This window comes from Typopeltis vanoorti, chromosome 10 (assembly GCF_054136105.1).
Source record: "Typopeltis vanoorti isolate ZY-2024b chromosome 10, IOZ_Tvanoo_1.0, whole genome shotgun sequence".
NCBI classification, from domain to species: Eukaryota; Metazoa; Arthropoda; class Arachnida; order Uropygi; family Thelyphonidae; genus Typopeltis; species Typopeltis vanoorti.
In genome coordinates, this window is record NC_143558.1 from 18,628,812 (window position 1) to 18,651,007 (window position 22,196).

Consider the following 22,196-nt stretch of genomic DNA (forward strand, 5'->3'; position numbering starts at 1 on the left):
TCTCCCATTTCGAGTCATTAGAATTCAAGGAGAACTGGCCTACCAACCCAGAACACGGGGGGGGGGGGGGGTACCGTTGGCGCCAGAGCCACCTAGTGTTTATATAAAGATCTATGCAGAAGTTTGGTCTTTTTCTAATGGATCCTATGGTTTGGGTTTTCAATTCCATGTTGTGCGAGGCCAGATTTCTACGGTTTAATAAGACAGATACGGTCTTAGTGTTCCGAAATAAGTTTGCTAATAGATCTACCTGTCTGTCCATAGTAGGACAATTTACAGGAACATGGGACCTCATATACACCAGGTAGCATCAGAGGTGACAGTTTGTCTTTAGGAGAAGGTAACCAATTGTAGATCTGGTTGATTGGTTTGTAGGCAGCAGCCAATTTATATTTCTTCATAATTTTTGAAAGACATGTGAAGATGCCTTTGACATAAGGTATGGGAATCCTACGGGTTTGTTCTTGTCTAGGATGATGTGTGTGGAAGTGACTGATGATTTTTTTTGAGTTGTTTTTGGATTGTATCCATTTTGTATGGCTGCATTTTTGATTATTTCCAATTTCTGGTTTAAAGATTCTTGTTCAGAATGACACCAGATTTCAACATTGTCTCGTTCTTCACTAATACTCTCCATAAGGAAATGATAGACTTGATAACTCAAAAATTTCCATTCAATATTGTTGAATTATCCAAATTTGTTATTAAGTCTGGATACTTCACTTGGAAAGAGAAAATTTACAAGCAAGAGGAAGGAACAGCAATGAGGTCTCCCTTATCACCAAACTTAGCCAACTTTTTTATAGAACACCTTAAAGAAAAAAATTTGCACGTTTAATCCTAAACCAAAGATTTGGCTATGATATATCAATGATGTATTTGCTGTCTGGGGTCATTCTGAACAAGAACTACACTTGTTTCTAGATAAAATCAACCTCTTTCATCCTCGCATCAAATTCACACTAGAAAAAGAATCTCCACAGGGATGACCCATCTTCTTTTCCAAAGAAAAGAAGGTGGTTCTATCTCCACTTCTGTCTATCATAAGCCGACATTTCAGGTCGCCACATTCACAATTCTTCAGCTCATCATTCATCTCAAAAATTTGGCATCATTAAATCATTAATAACCAGAGTACACAGATTCTGCTCCTCCAAAGAATCTTTAAATAAAGAAGTAGAAATAATCAAAAATACAATCCAAAAACAACTCAAAAAATCATCTTCCAAAAACTTCCCCAATAGGATTCCCATACCTTATGTCAAAGGCATCTTCAAACATAATTCAAAAATTATGAAGAAATATAAATTGACTGCTGCCTACAAAACAATCAACCAGATCTACAATTGGTTACCTTCTCCTAAAGACAAACTCTCACCTCTGATGTTACCTGGCATGTACGAGGTCCATTATTCCTGTAAATTGTCCTACTATGGACAGACAGGTAAATCCACTAGCAAACATATTTCGGAACATTAAGACCATATCTGTCTTATCAAACTGCAGAAATCTGGCCTTGCACAACATGGAATTGAAAACCCAAACCATAGGATCCATTGGAAAAAGACCAAACTTCTGCGTAGATCTTTATATAAACATGAACGTTTATATAAAGTAAGTGCTGAAGCCTTATGTCACAGACCCAATTTGAACAGTAATGCTGTTCTTATTATCCCTAAAGTCTGGGAAATTGTCATCCTAAATTGTATAAAATAATTTATATATGTTATCTCATTTTAATGTAATCTTTTTTTCCCCCCTCACTAGATATATTTTAATTTAATTCTGTAACATACTACTGCATGCATAGAGGGATTCCATTGTAAGCCTGCACCCTAACTGTATGTGATTCCTAGCATTGTTTGAATTAACTGTACTGACGTCCTATAATATTTAGAATGAAATATTTACTTATTAAAAATATCTTATTACTGTGGTTACGTGTGCATGTTTAGTCAGTGAAGAATAACATGTAAAAACTACCATTCGTCAGCCAACACGTTGAATGAAGAGATCCGGGCATCAACTGCAACATGAATCTGCACAAAAACATTCAGAACCAAGGTTCACAGCATGGGTTTCCATGGTAGGACTGCAATATGCAAGCACCACATTACCCAAACCAAAATGCAGAGTTGCCTTCAATGATGCAAAGAGCATGTATAGCGAGAGATGGAAGCTTGGAAAGCTGTGTTTTGGAGAGACAAATTATGCTACACCTCTACCAAGCAGGTGGATGGAGTGGATGTCTCAGATACTTGGTGAACGCTTCTTACCAGAGCGTGTAACCCCAACTATGAAATTTGGAGGTGGCGGTGTGATGGTATGATCCTGTTTTTACTAGTTTGGCCTTGGACCTGTGTTTGTGGTGTCATGAACAATGAACTCTGAGAGGTAACTGACCATTCTAAATAATTCATTGTATCCTACTTTGGTCAGTTCTGTAGAAATGCCACATTGTCTCTTTCAGCAAGACAATGCATCATGTCATAAGGCTTCTGCTACTGTAACTCGTGGTTTGTGGACATGAACGTCACCACACTTGAATAGCCACCACAGAGTCCTAATCTCAACTCTACTGAACATCTGTGGGATGAACTGGAGTTAGATCAGGTCAAGGGACATCTGCCCCACAAAAGTCTGGGACGTCATTACATGCACACACCAAGAATGGTCCAAAATTCCCACTGACTGCTATTGTTTGCTTGCGGAAAGTAATCGCCCGTAGGATTGCTGAATCATCGCAACGAAAAGATGCCCTACATCTTATTAAGGTGGATGCATTGACTTGATTAAAAATGTATTTACTGGAAAAGATAAGTGTAATTTAATTGAAATGCATTCATGATATGAAAACTTAGATGTGTTTTGCATAATTTAAGTGTATGAGTTTTACTATTTTCAGGTAAACTGCTGTGATGGCAGCCCTTTTTCTTACTTCATGAACTGAAACCAAAAACCAGAAGTGCGATGCATAGTAGAGTATGTGCCGAAGCAAAAAGAACATTATCAAAGAAAGAGCCATATGACTTCATATCAGCAAGGTAAATTATATATAAATAGTGGATGTTAAAGATCCAATATTATATCAAAGCCGAATATGTGTACAAACTTTGAAGGTCTTTTAATTATGACCATAGAGCTTATAAGAACCCAGTTAAGATTGCTGCCCAGTCTCTGAAGAGAACCAACCAGTTTGAAACAGGTGTCAGGCCAGTAAAACCTTTATTAAATGTACTAATAAAAGGTGAATATATGGATGTCAGGACAGGCCGCTTTTAAATAGTGCAACTCCAATACTAAGTATTGTATTCTCATTAGCTCTCTACTCAAAATTTTGAAGCTTTCAAAATATCTACGCACATTCAGCTTTGAAATAATGTTGAACCTTTAATATCTGCTATTTCTATATAAGAGAACAGTATAATACTGCCATAAGAAATGAGGGGGATTTTTGGAACTTAATAGTAGATATTTATGAAGTTTTTCATATAAAAAGAAAAATGTTTAAAAGTTATCAACTGTTATGTTACAAAAAAATGACAGATTTATTAGGAAGGCAGAGGATATGGTAGAACTTCTTTAATAAATTCAATGGCTGCTACTAGTGATCAAATAACTTGATAGTGAATGAGATGTTTCAAAAAAAAAAAATGTAAATTATGTGAAAAAAATATTATTACCTAAGACCTCCAGGAGTCAAGCTAGAAATCATGCAAACCATCTGTCATACCTTCCCTTAAATTCGATCATACTAGATGCACTCACTACCCCTAAAGCAAACTATTCCACTAACTCGTTGCTCTGAGAGAAAAACCTAGCTCTTGCCCCTTTCTTGACTGTGAACAAACTTAACTTCCATGGATGTCCTCATGTTCTCTCCCCACCTTAAATATAAAGAAAATTTCATCAGATGTTATCTTATAATGTCCATTTAAAAGTTTATACATCTGTATTCTATCATATCACTCCTCTTTCTCCTGTTAAACAGAGTCTGTAATCCACATACTCGCAATCTGTCCTCATAATCTAAATCCCATAATCCAGATATAATTGTTGCGACTCTTCTTTGAACCCCTACCACAGCTTCTTTATCCCCTTGGAATATGGAAGATCACATCTGCACACAATAATGCAGGTGTGGTCTTATTGAAGCCTTATAAAGAAACAAAATGACTTCCTTATCCTTACATGTCAAGGTTCGCTTCAACATTGCAATTACCCTCTGAGTTGTATTTGCAACTTTTGCTATGTGACCTTTAAACTTCAAATTCCTATCCACCAATACACCAAAATCCCTTGCCTCCACAGTTTCTTATATCATAACCCTGCTAATATAATAAACTGCTGGAAATCTAATAATGCCAAAGTGCATAATTTTACACCTACTAACATTAAACTGATAGCCATTTTCGTTTGCCCAAATTTCAAGCTTATTCAAACCATTTTTAAGTGCTGAATATCAGTAGCATCCCTGATTGCCCTGCCTATCTTCGCATCATTGGCAAACAATCGCACATCTGATTGTTAGACCCTGCCTGATGTCATTAATGCACAGATTGTACAATAATGGCCCAAGGACTGAACCCTGTGGTACACCACTGGTCACCTTAAATCTGGCAGTTCACACCCACTGTATACCACTTTTTGATATCTGTTTGTCAACCATCCCCTGATCCAAGTCAAGAATTTATATTCCAATCCCATATTCTCCAGTTTATGCAACAGCCTTTCATGTGGTATCCTATCAGATGCCTTAGAAAATTCCAACATTATCATAGTGTATCCATTCCCTTTATCCAACAACTCAGCCGTAACATTGTTATAAAATACGAGCAAATTGCTAAGACATGACCTTCCTTTAATAAACCCATGCTGCTTCATGCAGAGTAAAGCTTGCTTGTCTACCCATTTCTGCGAATTCTTACAAACTTCTCTAAAATCTTCAGTACCATACCAGAGATACTGATAGGTCGGTAGTTAGACATATCAGTTTTTTTCACCACTCTTGTACAATGGAACTATCATACATTCCTTTCATTCCTGTGGTATCATTCCTGAGCTGAGACTCAAGTTATGCAAAGATGTAAAAGGCCTAGCCAATTCAGCTGAACATTCTTTTAGCAAACAGGCTGATATTCCATCTGCCGCTATACACAAATCCTTGTTATGTCAACCTCATTTTTGTGAACCTCTAATTCTTCATCCAACGTAACATTAGTACTATGCACCATGTTACACACACACCTGGTTGATATATCTTAGCAAAGTGAGCACTCATTAATTAAACAATCTAATTAGCTTCCGCCACTCAAAAAGTTATTTTTTCATGTTCATTTTTTCTTTTGCTTGCATCATAACAATAAAATTCTTTTGAATCGCCTTTAGCTTGCATGGTCAATTTCCACATCATCTTCTTCTCATGTGGATCTCTTGCTTAATCAGGTTGCACATCCATTTCATTCTTCTCAACCTACTTATTCTTTGAACAATAGGGATACATTCAGATACCATCTCATTTACCACTTTTTCAAAGATTCCCATGCATAGCTGACTTTCCCATTCGGTACCTGATACCATGTGACCAAAGATAGTATTCTCCTAAGTTGATCATAATTTCCAGCTTTGTAGTTCAGCATGTAACCTGTTCTAATATATATTGAATGCATTTAGAACAAGGTTGAAAATTCACTCACCACTTGTCTTTGATAAACATAAAAGATACCAACAAATTATATACTTGGTTTTAATCCTTTACCCAAGAGAGAAAAAAATGTTTTGCATATGAAATATATTCACATCTGAGCTACTTATATATAGAGGCTAATGACCTACATCTTGCTTAATATGTATCCCACAATGCAAAGCACACACATCCTTTTGGACATGTAAAAATGCGATGCATAACGGGAATGGCCATTGCCCAGACTGGTTTTGACCTTTATTGAGGTCTCATCAGTGGGAGCCAGACCCAGGAGAGATACCAAGGTTGAACTAGTGAAGAAGTCATACATATCTCATATACAAGTATCCAAATGGAGCTAGAATTTCTGGATGAGAGAAAGATGTAGAAAGTTTTTTTACCTTGGTTCTGTTATACATATAAGATACCAAGAAATTATATACTTGGTTTTAATCCTTTACCCAAGGAAGCAAAACAATGTTTTGCACATGAAATATATTCACGTCTAAGCTACTTGTATACAGAGACTTATACATGCAAAACATTGTTTTGCTTCCTTGGGTAAAGGATTAAAACCAAGTATATAATTTCTTGGTATGTAAGTAAAAGGGATAAAAATCCCTTATTGTTTTTCAGTTCCTCAACCCCCCCCCCTGTACTGTTCGAAAATCTGCATATAACACGTTTGACTCCCCAAAAACTTAACTAATAATAGCCTACTGTTGACTGGAAGCCTTACCAATAACAAAAAGTCAATTAACACACATAAAATATGTATGTATGTATATATGCTCTTACAATAAAGTAAGCTAGAGAAAAGAAAATGTTATTAAAGAAATCATAACAAAGAGAAAATACATTTACAGTACCGTACTGTATTTATCGATACCGTAAGTTTACATCGTCTGTTTACAAGATGAATCGTATGTCTGTCGGTACTTCCATCAATATTGTCTTATATGATACAAAACACTGTAGATGTTATATGCATTACTAACACTAGACTTCAAAAATGAAAAGATAATGTGAAAAGGAAATTATTCATATTTATTTACAGGTATAACAATCCGGGCATTGATAACAAAGAAGCAACAATATGACTGCTTTATGGTAGCCTAGCGTAATCGATATGATTGCTTCATGGTAACCTATACACTAATAAATGAATCATTATAAAATTATTTTATTCTAATTGATTAAATAAATTGAACTAATTAATAACAATTAATTTTATGCAGTTATGATTTAATACTGCATATTAAATCATAACATTAAATCTTAACTTTTTTCTCTTGACTGCGAATGACGCCATGAATGGTGTGTAAGTGTTTGTGTGTGTATATAAGTGTTGATAAATTTTATTTATAATAGATTTGTGTATACTTTATGGTAGTAAATGATAAAATAGACTAGTATCTACAATGGACTATTTGCTATTTCATGAAATCATGACATGCTCAACTCTTTCTTAATATTTTTTGATATTTCTAGTCTATGCGGTTCATCTGCAAGTTTTTCAAACTGTCGTAAATCTCCAAAAAATTTTCCAGCATATTTATTGAAAACAATCTGCATATAAGTGGATCTGTGCAGTTCAAACATGCATTCTTCAAGGGTCAACTGCATATAATTTCTTGATATCTTTTATGCATAATAGAACCAAGGTAAAAAGCTTTACCTACACTTTACCTGCGGCAAGTGGATTTCTATAGCCCTGACTATATTCACAGCAGGATTTGAACCCACAGCCTAGTGGAGAGAGAGAGAGTGGATATGCTTACCACTTAACCAACCAGATTGGTAAATAAATAAGATAATAATTTATCACATGCTTATGATGAAACGCCACTGTTCTTTCCTGAGTCAACCCAAGCTAAAACATCACCAACTTCAGTTCTCAGAAGTATATAAAATCATTTGTAGTTGCGGGAAGCCATATTATGGGCAAACTGATAAGTCTATCTCACTACGACTCGAAGAACATTAATGTGATATCTCATACAACAGAACCTATACAAGCGCCCTCTCCAGTCATGTTCTTTTCTCTGCCAACTCTAATTTAGAAGAGTGTCAACACCAGATAGACTGGAATCTTATTACAAATATCCATAAATGCTCTGATGAACTAAAAAGACGCATCTTAGAATCGAAAGAAATAGTTCTGGACCACCCCTCACACATGAACAGTTATTTAAGTTATTGCTTACCTGATTAACACAGTGTAATAATTCAATTTTACCGTTCTCGAGATAGTTCCCACTCACTAATGCCTCCCGCTAGACCTGCCACGCGGACGCCAGTTCAAACTTGACTGGTGTTGTTTCTAACTTGTTAATGTGAGAAGTTCACTTTTTTATCTTGCTAATTTTTCCAGTTTTTTGTAATAGTATGTACACTTGAAAAAGTTGGGCATTCCAATGAAACTAGTTGTGTTTTTGTCTTATCTCGGTGTTTCTAGTCAGTAAAATTCCAATATAAAAATATATATATATATATTCTTTGAAAGAATGACAATTAAAAAAAAAGTGAAACAAAAGGGAACATGATTTATCAGAAACATTTTCTCACTTTTAGATTCTGAATTATTAGACAGAATCTACAGGGGTGGGAGGGTCTGAAAAGTTCTGATAAACACCTAGAATAAAAATTATATTAAAGCAACTGATATAAGCAGAAGAAAGAACATAGAAGGATAGCAGAATATAAGAACATAAGTTACCATCATAACTCTGCTACTAGTATGTTCTTTCTTGTGCTTATATCAGTTACTTTAATATCATTTTTGTTCTAGGTTTTATCAGAATTTTCCAAACCCCCCCACCCTCATAGTCTATTATTACTACTACTGAGGGAACATAAGTAGACTCAGCTATGCCCTTTGTTAAAGACTGCAGGCAGTCTCTTTAATTTTTTTTTTTTTTTTTTGTGTACTGTAGGATTATTTTCAAAGTAACTACTCAATTTAAATATACCAGTATGGTAGTTATATTAGCAAGTAAGCAAAGTTATCTTGAACCAGAGTCATTAGACATGTTGATGTAAGCCAACGTTGCTCTAGGCTTTAAAAGCCTTCATGAAAAATGGTGAAATGAAAACAGTGAGCCTTGTCGCCACCATTAGTTGCAAAGTTTGATAATAAAGAGCCATTCATCCATTGCAAATAATAAGCATCCAAACAGACCACACAATGGAAGCTTACTTAACAAGCCTCAAGCCAATTATGTTAGGTCACATAGAGCGACCACTAGAGATTCTTGACATTTCCATGGCACAGGTCCCTAGGCAGGAAACTTGAGTAATAAGAATCCCCTTCCTCATTGATAGACAGTTGCATAATCCAGACTGGCAATTGTTTATTAGTTAAAAGGTGTCTGCATAGTGTTAATTGTTTTCTCTATCACATTAAAAAGATCTATTACTTTCTCTTTTTATATTGTTTACTATTGCATATCTATAATGCTCTGAAGAACTGTTATCCTCTCAGTTTAGTTACCTTTCAAAGTTTAATATGATATAGTTTACTAATAAAATACATTACCTAGCCAGATTCTAATTATATAACACTGACAGACTTTAAATAATACCTACTTTCTCTCATTTTTTTTTAATTAAAAAAATCTGCTACAAAATGAATAGAAATGAATCATCTACCACAATCATCTGGATTTAGACCTTCTGATCAGGCCCTCTGAATTATGCAGTATAATCACTACAAAACTTTTGTTTTATATTTGAGCATTTCTAGTCGAATATACTCCAGCCTGCCTTTCCACATTTGAAGCTTTTGATAGCTTTCTCTACATACTTCTGTTTGCATTTCTCATAAAAATTTTCAACTATGGTTCTGCTTTTTTCATTTAACAGTCATTCAAAGTAATTACTCCAGACATATAGGATATCCTTATCTTCAGTTTTCTGTCATCTTTTTAAAATTTATCTTTTGAGTTGACAGACAGTTCTTATCCTTTGTGGCCATTTCCTATTACTTCATTCTAATCAATCATTTTTGAAATTAATAATGATAATCATTTTAATCAATTACTAAAATGAACTGAAAAAAGAAAAAAAAATCTTATCTTTCACACTCACGGATAAGATAACTTACTCCCTAAGATGTCAGTTCATCCAATTAATGTGATTAATTGGATGAACTGAATGGATTAAACAAAAATAACATTTTCTAAATTTAAAATGATGAACATTTTCAGCAGCAGATTAGTAGTTTTAATGCAATACTAATGAACTGCAGCAAAGATAAAATAAACCAACAACAGAGTTTTTTTTTTAAATAAACTTACCTCGTTGCTTTAAACTAGCCTCAACAGAAATGAAGACATCGTAAAATATATAATATATATGGCTATAATTATTCTCAAAGAATACCTTCGCATCAGAAATGTCCAAATAATCTATAAAAATAAATAAATAAATAAATAATAAAAAAACATCAGTCGTGCACACTGATCATATATAAGAAAAGAAATCATGATAATTAAATCAGGAAGAAAGGGGAATGCAAAAATATCAAGTAATGTTTTTGTTACCTTCATGATTTTCTCAAAACATTTATTACTGTATTATATATTACACTGTGTATATATATATATATATATATATATATATATATATATATTTAATGACTAAAAACCAAGGTTTTGAGTAAAAAACTTTATTAATACACACGACTAGTTTCGTCTGAGAACAGACTTCATCAGGTGTAAGAAAAAAGGACATGAAAAATATTAGAGAAAACCAAACAAATACTATATTTCTGCACAGCAGAAGTTAACGTTAAATGGAAGAAAGATATTTTCTCTAATATTTTTATGCCCTTTTTGCTTACACCTGATGAAGTCTGTTCTCAAACGAAACTAGTCGTGTGTATTAATAAAGTTTTTTTACTCAAAACCTCCGTTTTTAGTCATTAAATAAATTTTAATATGTTATCAAACCAAGTAAACCTTCAATTTAATATAATATATATATATATATATATATATATATATTAAATGCATCCTCACATCACTATCCTGCACAGAAAGTGGATATCATCTCAACTCTAGCACATCATGCCAGATCTATACTGTCAATATCTATACTAAAAATTGAACTACAACATCTACAAAGAACCTTCACAAGTAATGGCTACTCGTTGAAAACTATTAATAAGCTTGTTTAAGTTAAGGGATATTACATCCCATATAGTTTCTTAGCCGAATAAGAAACTCAAAGAGTTTCATGCCGAATATAGTAGAAATTGTATAAAGTTCGGTGATTCCAAGGTAAGCAAATACCTGGATACTGCAGCACTGATCCCAAAGGGTAGTGCAAGCTGGGGCAACTCGTGGTAGAAGTGGAGCAAGCTCCGATCACTATTCTTGATATTTGCCCATAATGTGAACTTAGCTCCTAGGAACTGTATTTTTGTTCACATTATGAGAGAAGGTCACTACCCAGACCGGTTTCGACCTTTATTGAGGTCTCATCAGTGAGTAGCCAGACCTAGTTAATATCAAGTTTGTAGCGAATAGAACTTGTACCCCTTCTACGAGTATTGCCATAAGGTGCTCTAATAAATTATTAGATATGTGAAGAGCCAAAGGCTTCAATTCGGCGACATATAACTTGTTTAAGTTAAGGGATATTACATCCCATATAGTTTCTTAGCCGAATAAGAAACTCAAAGAGTTTCATGCCGAATATAGTAGAAACTGTATAAAGTTCGGTGATTCCAAGCGTAAGCAAATACCTGGATACTGCAGCACTGATCCCAAAGGGTAGTGCAAGCTGGGGCAACTCGTGGTAGAAGTGGAGCAAGCTCCGATCATTATTCTTGATATTTGCCCATAATGTGAACTTAGCTCCTAGGAACTGTATTTTTGTTCACATTACGAGAGAAGGTCACTACCCAGACCGGTTTCGACCTTTATTGAGGTCTCATCAGTGAGTAGCCAGACCTAGTTAATATCAAGTTTGTAGCGAATAGAACTTGTACCCCTTCTACGAGTATTGCCATAAGGTGCTCTAATAAATTATTAGATATGTGAAGAGCCAAAGGCTTCAATTCGGCGACATATAACTTGTTTAAGTTAAGGGATATTACATCCCATATAGTTTCTTAGCCGAATAAGAAACTCAAAGAGTTTCATGCCGAATATAGTAGAAACTGTATAAAGTTCGGTGATTCCAAGCGTAAGCAAATACCTGGATACTGCAGCACTGATCCCAAAGGGTAGTGCAAGCTGGGGCAACTCGTGGTAGAAGTGGAGCAAGCTCCGATCATTATTCTTGATATTTGCCCATAATGTGAACTTAGCTCCTAGGAACTGTATTTTTGTTCACATTATGAGAGAAGGTCACTACCCAGACCGGTTTCGACCTTTATTGAGGTCTCATCAGTGAGTAGCCAGACCTAGTTAATATCAAGTTTGTAGCGAACAGAACTTGTACCCCTTCTACGAGTATTGCTATAAGGTGCTCTAATAAATTATTAGATATCTACAAGTTATATGTCGCCGAATTGAAGCCTTTGGCTCTTCACATCCGCCATCAAAACAACTCAGAAACACAAGACAACCCCAAAGGTTATATCTCCTTACCATACATCAGCTCGCTCTCCACAAAACTAAGAAGAATTTTACGAAAGTTCAACATAAAAACCTGCTTCTCTACTCTTCCCAAACTAAGATCGATTTTAAGCAAATACAAACAAGCTCACAACCATCTACAATTCCCAGGAGTGTACAAAATCACGTGTGACTGCGGGGAAACAATACTATGGCCAAACTGAAAAATCCATCCTCCTACATCTTCAAGAACACCAGAGGGACATTGCCTACAAAAGAACTAGAGCAAGTGCCCTGTCATGCCATGTACTGTTTTCAGTAAACACAAATGATGAAGGCCGTCAACATGAGATAAACTGGATAACAACTTCAAACCTTCATATATGCCGTGACAAGGTGGAACGCCACATAGTCAAGTCTAAGGAAATTGTTATGAACCCTCATCATATAAATAATAACTTAGTTATAATCTACCGGACCCTTTCAGCTCTGCTATCCGATATTGGCACACTCGTGAAATCAGACGCACGCAAATGCCCAACAATAGAACTTCAACACAGACTGTAGCTACAGTTCAAAGCTAACTGAATTTTATAATAGTCGTTTTTATAGTGATACGATGTTTCTTATAGTGTTTTTTATTTGCTTTCTATGTTCCTATGCCTGAAGAAGTCGGACAATCCGATGAAACATGTTGCGTTTTGAATAAATTTAATTGTTATTTCTAGTTTCGGATCTAAGTCAGTATATTTGAATATATCCCAATTCCAAGTTAATATTACAGATCGTCATATATATATATATATATATATATATATATATATATATATATATATATATATATACACACATACATACATATACACACACACACACACACACACACACACACCATATTTTTCGATAGATAACACTCACCCCAACATTTTCCTCACTCATTTTGCTGTAGAGATAACTTACATGCACCAACTAGCAGTGGAGTTAGGAAGTACAGACAGAGAATGGAGGAATTCTTTAAAAATACATGCATTGCTAGCAGCAGTGGTCGACATGGAAGACAGAAGTACTTCTCGGAGAAAGTAAGTATTCCAAATTGGCCGTCATTCCAAGTGGTTTAACAAAAAAATTCCAACCCCTTGCTCTTGCAGTAAATAAGCCATTCAAAGACAATTTGCAGGTGGGAAGACTGGATGATGAATGGAATCCATGAATATAACAAAACAGGGCAGATGAAAAGAACATCATATAAAGATATAGTTGCGTGAACTGTAGAAAGTTGGGTTGCTGTAAGTGAAAACTATGTTAGAAATGGTTTCATTAAAGCACAAGGGAATGCAGGTATCCGGTGACAATGATTATGAAGCTGAAGAAATACCAAACGAAATTTTTAATGCAACTGATTCTTTCAATATTGAGAGTGATGAAGAATTTTTTGGATTTGAATAGCGTAATGTAATGTTCAATAGATATTAAGTAATATTTCTACCTTAGTTTTGTTATGACATTTGATTTACCTCTCATACCTTTAAAATGTATACCGCGCATGTTCATTTTTAACAAATTTAGACTTTTTTGTATAGATAACGCGCACATCATCTATCGAAAAATACGGTGCAAAGACGAAGTCTTCTATTCCATCTGTGGAATAAATGGACAATTTCACTATATCATTAAAGCCTGTAATGTGAAGGTTGCTGAGAAAACAGAATACTGCAACAAAAAATCAATAATTTTATAATTTTGTAATCACAGTGGTAATGGTTTAAAATATATTTATTTTAATTTTAGAAATCTAATTTATGCTCCTAGTTAATTGTAGATCTTTATGAATAAAGTTGCATCTATTCCCAAAAATTTAAACTAGAAAATTAACCATCTAAAGTAGATTTTCTTAAACTATGTTTTATCCCTAGCAATGAATAAATTACATAAATACAACAGCTAAAATAACAGCTACCTCGCAAGAAAATAAATTTCTTGTTAAAAAAAACAAACTTGATATTTCTACACATACAAAATATACCGATCCCATTCAAGTGCCATCTCCAATCTAGGAGGCTAACTACCATGATATGACTCATGGTTAACTATGGGCATTATATGGTGAGGACCCTATCTCTTCCACACATTGTTGTAAGTATTCATGAGTGTAAATCCGTGTGTGTTCACAGGGCCAGTTTGCCTGTTCTGGGGGACAAAAAACAAGAGTTTCCGGGTGAAAAAACCCTACTTCCATATGAGACCAGCTCGCCTTTAGTCAAAAACACCAGATAAAGGCTTCTCAGGTCATGGACAGGAATCGAACCCAGGTCTTTCCGACCAACCAAAGGGCTTCATCAATACCAACTGAGCTATGGAAGCTCTCTAGACCATTAAACATATTAGCGACTGCCTCGTGTTCTCTTATCCTGGAACCAACATGGACTTTTTGATGCTAAACCTGAAGCTTTATTATGGATTTAGAATCTGTTAAACTTTGATGCCATTACTGTTTTATTAAATAGTTTTCACCTGTCCATGTCTACTTAACAGCAAATGCCTATAAGTCTCATTTTCAGATTTCCCATTTTGAAATTTGTTCCCCCCCCCCTCTTGAAACTGCCTATCATTCCAGAAATTTACCTTTCTCTTATTGCTATGGTCTAAATATTACATATTATTTATGCACAGATTCATCTGTCTTACTAGTCTCTTTGTCTCAGTAACACTATGTTGACATGATACTCCTTTAATTCTTCTGATGTTGAGTTGTTCTAGTACTGACTTTTCAGTGTTCTCCTTGGCTACCTGAGGAAAACAATGGAGTCTTGCCTAACTGGTATCAAAACCAGCATGATTGATCATGCTGCACCATCATATTGTTTTCAGCCAATACAGAATACAATATAGTCAACCAATTCCCAAATTGCCAGCCCATCCTGGTCTGTACAGTAGCCAAGTGAATACCTGCTAATGGAGCACACTAAAGAGGCAAGAATTAGGCAGAAGCTATGTGAAAGTCTCTTCCCTGTTATCTACCTTTGACCCTTCGATGACATATCCCATAGCTCAAAATTTACTATGAAGCACATATACACAGGGCCATAAAATATATCTGAAATATTCTGATTATAAAGTGTTTTCCTGAGTTACTCTAAATTATCAAATCAATTAAAAATAATAGAAAAGAAAACAATCCATGACATTCTACAGTGTTGCAATGTTGTTTATCACTTCCCTTGTCAACCAAACTGCAATGCCACTTATAATGCAAAAAAACACACTGCACTCTCAATGTCCACCACACCTACATTATATCTGAGGTTTGGCAGCTCCCTAACAGAAAACCTTCCACCAATAAAAATGCATTTATGTAACTGACACACAGCCTCTACATAACATGCTCTACACAAAATTTTGTTCCTTCATTCCAATGACGGCATTTCCAAAACAGCTTTACTTCAACCACAGAATCGCATCTGTCATATTTTTAATATTTCTACTCTGAGGCATTTATATTAATCTTTTATTTAACCTTTATGGGTTTTTAAGTTCTAGACGGAACTTTTAATCTTTACAAGTTTAATGATGATATTTATCATAACATCACATCATCCATTAGCAAATCTATTCTTTGTTCATATTACATCTTTTAATCATATCCTATCATTTTTATACTTTTAGACTTTCTTATATCTCAGGAATTAAATTATTAAGATAAAATAGCACTATCTCACTATTTTACTTATCATTCCAGTAGCAAGGCTTATACGTTGGTCACACATAACTGGTAATTAGTTTACGGAATTAACAACACATATAAAGTATATTAATTAAAAGTAACTTTAATAAATAACTTCTATATTTCGGCAACGTCACATTGCCATCTTCAGGAACATAAAGATATGGTATGTGCATGCAGGCGCTAACAAAAGCAAATGAGGAAGAAAGCAAGAAACTAATATTGTTCCTAAAGTCCTAATGGTGCCCTCTGGTGGGCTAATTTGGTTGACTTGGCAGATGGGCTGAAGTTCTCAAAATGTAAGTCTCCCAAATTTGGGGTAGTTTCATGCACCCAAATTTGTTGGGGTTAGGAACGTTTTTTAGAGCTGCTGAAGATTCCTTGAATAATCTCTCTCTTGTATTTAAACTTGCTGCGGTGTATTATTTTTGTTTTCTTCCAACGAATTCTATGGTTGGTATCTAAGGCATGGTCTGCCAGCCCTGTACTGGTGAAACCGGATGTAGTCTTTGTGTTCTGAAATCCTGATATTTATTGTTCTGCCTGTTTGGCCAAAGTAGGGCAATTTGCAGCTGCAAGGGACCTTGTATACACCAGGTAGGTCTAGGGGAAGTGGTTGGTCTTTGGTAGAGCAGATAAGGGATGCCAACTTTTTATATGGTCTGTAACAGGAAGTAAGGTCATATTTTCTGAGGATATTGGTTATTTTCTCAGAGGTGCCCTGGATGTAGATAGATTTGGTGTAATCTTTATTGTGGAGGGGGGAGAGGGGGGTTGTGGTTTACTGGTTTGAGTATTTTTTGGATTTTTTTGGGGTTATAGCCATTGGCTAAGAAAGTGTTGTGGATGTGGTTTAGTTCAGTAGTTAGGGCCTTGTCATCTGAGCAGATTAATTTTGCCCTTATATAGTGTTTTTATAACCCCATATCTATCACCATCCCCTACATCCAGGGCACCTCTGAGAAAATAACCAATATCCTCAGAAAATATGACCTTACTTCCTGTTACAGACCATATAAAAAGTTGGCATCCCTTATCCGCTCTACCAAAGACCAACCACTTCCCCTAGACCTACCTGGTGTATACCATGTCCTTTGCAGTTGCAAATTGTCCTACTTTGGCCAAACAGGCAGAACAACAAATATCAGGATTTCAGAACACAGACTACATCCGGTTTCACCAGTACAGCTGCTCAGGGCTGGCAGACCATGCCTTAGATACCAACCATAGAATTCGTTGGAAGAAAACAAAAATAATACACCGCAGCAAGTTTAAATACGAGAGAGAGATTATTCAAGGAATCTTCAGCAGCTCTAAAAAACGTTCCTAACCTCAACAAATTTGGGTGCATGAAACTACCCCAAATTTGGGAGACTTACATTTTGAGAACTTCAGCCGAACTGCCAAGTCAACCAAATTAGCTCACCAGAGGGCACCATTAGGACTTTAGGAACAATATTAGTTTCTTGCTTTTTTCCTCATTTGCTTTTGTTAGTGCCTGCGTGCACGTACCATATCTTTATGTTCCTGAAGATGGCAACGTGAGTTGCCGAAATATAGAAGTTATTTATTAAAGTTACCTTTAATTAATATACTTTATATGTGTTGTTAATTCCATAAACTAATTACCAGTTACTCATCATTCATATCATATTCATTCATCACCATCTACAATTTGGAATTCAAGTGTTTAAAGATCGTAATTGCAAAAATACACGGGAGGCAATAGCACTTATATATGATAATTTCACTAATTTTTTTAATTTAAAAGAGCTGCAGTAAAGAAAATAAAATAAATAAATAAACAAACATGTTCTGATTCAAGGATGCTCCATAAAAATCAGGCTTTGCTTATATCTTTATATCTAAGATTATAAAAGGTACTACATGAGCCTAACAAATAGTAGCTCATATTCCATAGCTTAGTCAGTATAGACAAAGCCCTTTGGTCAGAAAGACCTAGGTTCGATTCCTGTCAGTGACATAAGGGACCCTTTATCTGGTCTCTTTCAACTAAAGGTGAGTTAACCTGTCTCATACAAAAATGGGGGGGGTTTTTCTCCTGGTAACTCGAGTTTTTCATCCCTCAAAACAGGCAAAATCTCATGAACACACATGGCTACAGTCATAAAAAATACTACGGCAAGGAAGGCAACAGGAAACCACCTTTTTCATAATCATCTCCCTAGTATGGTAGCATATAGCTATCCCCCACCAGTCATATGGCTGAAGGAATAGGATAGGATAAAGCTAGACTTAAACATGTTTTCCTTCATTCTTACACAGTCATCAATAATCACTATGTCAAAATTATGGAGCCAATCATTTTGTCGTTTTTTTTTTTTTAAATAAAGAAACCTGTGGTGCGTTCATAATGAGAAGAAACACACATATAAACCACAGTGAAAGTTATTTAATTGTAAATATTTCATCCTAAGTATCTTAGGACATCATCAGTACAGTATTTAAACAAAAATTAGGAATAACATACAGTTAGGGCGCATGATTACAATAGAATCTCATGAAAACGTGCCAAACGTGCTAAAATAGTGCAACAACAACAACAACAAAAAAAAAAAAAAAAAAAAAAAAAAAACGTTAATTATTTAACACAGTTCTGTATGATAATTTCCCATACTTTAGGAATAATAAGAACGTCGTTGCGGTTTAGGTTTGGTCTGTGTAGTAGGGCTTCAGAACTTTCTTTGTATCAACACGGAATTGAAAATCCAAACCATAGGATCCATTGGGAAGAGACTAAACTTTTACATAGATCTTTATTTAAACATGAACGTTTATACAAAGAAAGTTCTGAAACCCTACTACACAGACCAAACCTAAACCGCAACGACGTTCTTACTATTCCTAAAGTATGGGAAATTATCATACAAAACTGTGTTAAATAATTAACGTTTTTTTTTTTTTTTTTTTTTTTTTTGTTGTTGTTGTTGTTGCACTACTTTAGCACGTTTGGCGCGTTTTCATGAGATTCTATTGTAATCACGCGCCCTAACTGTATGTTATTCCTAATTTTTGTTTAAATACTGTACTGATGATGTCCTAAGATACTTAGGATGAAATATTTACAATTAAATAACTTTCACTGTGGTGAAAGTTATTTAATTGTTAAAATTTAATTGTAAATATTGAATTTCGAATTTCTGAAACATAGCATCTGTGTTGATTCTACGAGAATCAACACAGATGCTATGTTTCAGATGAGCTGCTGTTCCTTTGACCAGGCTATATAATTTGATACAGAAAAAGGTTGACAGAGAATCTATACCTTGCAATGAACAACATGAGCAACTTACATTTTATAATAATGATACTACTTACACCTTGAATGCCACATTAGTTTCTTGACTAAATGATAATTAGCAGGTCATTTCCCCCTCCTGCATAAAATATATGCAATATTTCATAAACAAAATTAAAGATGTCAAACACAACAATGAAAATTTATTAGTTTTGAAGTGACTGCCTTTTTTGCAAATGTCCCAATCATAAAAATGGTACAAAACAAAATTTCCCCTGACAGTCCTCTTTGATTGCATATGTCAATCTGGTTATTTTGTGTAGCAAAACCACTAAAACTTACAAAAAAAAAGAAGGTACACAACCTCCCCATCCTTATAGCTAACTTTTATATAGAAGAGTCTGAGCAATAAGCTTGAAATACAGTGACCTTAAAACCCAAAGGTTGGCTAAGATATCTTGATGACATCTTTGCCATTTGACCACATGACCACCAAACTTGAAACAATTTCCTCAGTCACCTAAACAGACAACACAGAACATTCAATTCACCATTGAAATCGAAAACAATAACATACTTCCTTCTATACATAAGCTTGTTACATTTCCCTCATGCTGTTTATCATAAACCCACACACACATGGGTTAATACATACATAGGCTGTTCAATAAGTAATAAGACTATATTTATACAGAAAACAGATTACCTTCAATCGTCATCATTTACATGGTCTTTTTTGAAGTAACTACCATGAGATGCGATGCATTTGTCCCAACGTTGCGTCCACTTCTTAAACACATGTGAGAATCCGTTTTTTGAGAGTTCTTTCAAAACCGCCTCCGCAGCTTTTACACATGCTTTGTTGCTTTCGAAATGAAGCAATGTTGAGGGCAAGTGTTTTTCGCTGGCATAAAACTTTTAAGGAAGGAAGGCAAAATGTGGAAGATCTTTGAGTTTCTTATTCGGTTTTAAAACAATGTGGGATCTAATATCCCCTTAATTTAATTAATGTTTATATCGCCGAAATGAAGCCTGTTGGCTCTTTATATTTATATTTAAGAAACTTAATGGGTGCACCTTTTGGACAACTCGTATAGCAGAGTATATAAGTTCTTTTCGCTTTACCCTTTGGTATTAATTTGGTCTTGCTACTCACTGATGAAGCCTCAATAAAGGCTGAAATCGGTCTGGGCAGTGACCTCCTACCATAATGTAATAACAGCATACATTTCCTAGGAAATGTGTTTTTACATTATGGAAAATACCAAGAATAGCGATCGGAACTTTACCCACCTTTGCAACGAGTTGCCCATGTTTGTACTACGTTCTAGGACTACTTGCATTTAGCTCACACTAATATTCGCTGATACTTTTATAGTTTTTTATACTATATTTGGCATCAAACTCTATGATTCCAATCTTTGAGTTTCTTATTCAGTTTTAAAACAATGTAGGATCTAATATCCCCTTAATTTAATTAACTGCCTTAACCTCCCTACTGGCCAATATGGATGAAATAGTGATACCAAATTGCACTTCTTATCCATGTTATTAAATGGGTTTTAGAGCTTCGTATCCAGATTTAGCTCGACATCTATAGACACCAGTTGGTTGTTGGGGGGGGGGGGGGGGGGTAAACTGATTCAATTTGTTCACATTCAGGCAATGCATTCCACTCACCAATCACTGTCCATGCAAAGAACCTGCTCCTTACTCCTCTGCTCACACCCTCCTTATACAGTTTCAAGCGATGGCCTCTTGTTCTATTCTTTCCCCCTCTCCCATTCTGTTAAAATCTCTTCCATGTCAACCTGATAACAACCCCTGACTAGCTTACATGTCTCGATCATATACCCCCCTTTTCCTCCTATTCATGAGGCTTTGGAACTTACATTCTCTCAATCTGTCCTCATACTTCACCCAGCAACCAAATCTACACAATAATTCATATGAGGCCTGATCAAGGCCTTATACAATTGCATCATAACCTCTCTATCTCTGCATGTCAGGGTCCTCCGCATCATTGCCATTATCTGATGTGACATCCTCACAACTTGTGCAAAGTGGCCCCCTGAATTTCACGTCCTTGTCAACCGTCACTCCTAGATCTCTCATCTCCTCTACAATTTCCCCACCAGGCGTATACTTTGCATCCCATCATTGCTTACCAAATCTCAAAACCTTACACTTTGCAACAAACATTGAACTGACAGTTCAAAATACAACCAAAAAAAAAAAAAAAAAGATTAAAATAAGAGCATAGCCATCCCTTATACGAGCGTGGTCTGAACAGTTCTTGGCTTCGACCATAGATAGCAACACTATCGGCCGATTTTTTTTTTTCTCTAAGTTGGTACATCTGTAATAAGCATCCATGTGAAACTGCAAGTTATTCTATCAAGTAGTTTGTTTTATACAGATGTCTGAAGCAAAAGTGTTGTCTGTATCCCTTGAAATGGATAAAATTGAGTATCGTGCAGTTATAAAATTCTTTGAAAAAAAGAAGGTTTAACGCCAAAATAAATTCATTCAAAGTTTATAGGCACTTTTCTCCTTCATTTTCGACAATTAAGAAATGGGTTGCCACATTTAAACATGGCTATACCAGCCTTGAAGATGATCCACGTGAAGGACACATCTAAAAAGTGTAACACCACCAGAAATCATTTATCAAGTGCATGGTATAGTATTGGACGACCAGCGAGTCAAAGTGCGTGAAATTGCTGAGACTATATACATTTTAAAAGAATGTGTAGGATATATTTTGCATGTAGAATTGCAAATGAAAAAGCTTAGCGCAAGATGGGTGCTATGCTTGCTCACAGCAGATCAAAAACGATACTCACATGAAAATCTCTGAACAGTGCTTGGAGCGTTTTTCTTTTCTTTCCTAACGTCGTGATTTATGATCTTAATCCTGACTTATTCCCTCATATAATTTCCTTAGCCTAATTTCAATAAAAGTTC

At 35.2% G+C, this 22,196-nt stretch overlaps 1 protein-coding gene across 6 annotated transcripts in view; it reads right to left on the reverse strand.

Moving 5' to 3' along the window:
- Window positions 1-22,196, reverse strand: part of LOC150102202 (ral GTPase-activating protein subunit alpha-1) — an 800,562-nt gene that overhangs the window by 767,762 nt on the left and 10,604 nt on the right. For all 6 annotated transcript variants that reach the window (XM_090398990.1, XM_090398987.1, XM_090398991.1 and 3 more), the window contains exon 2: window positions 9,982-10,092. In XM_090398990.1, the coding sequence (XP_090255116.1) occupies window positions 9,982-10,092 (111 nt within the window). The remainder of the gene's footprint in view (window positions 1-9,981; window positions 10,093-22,196) is intronic.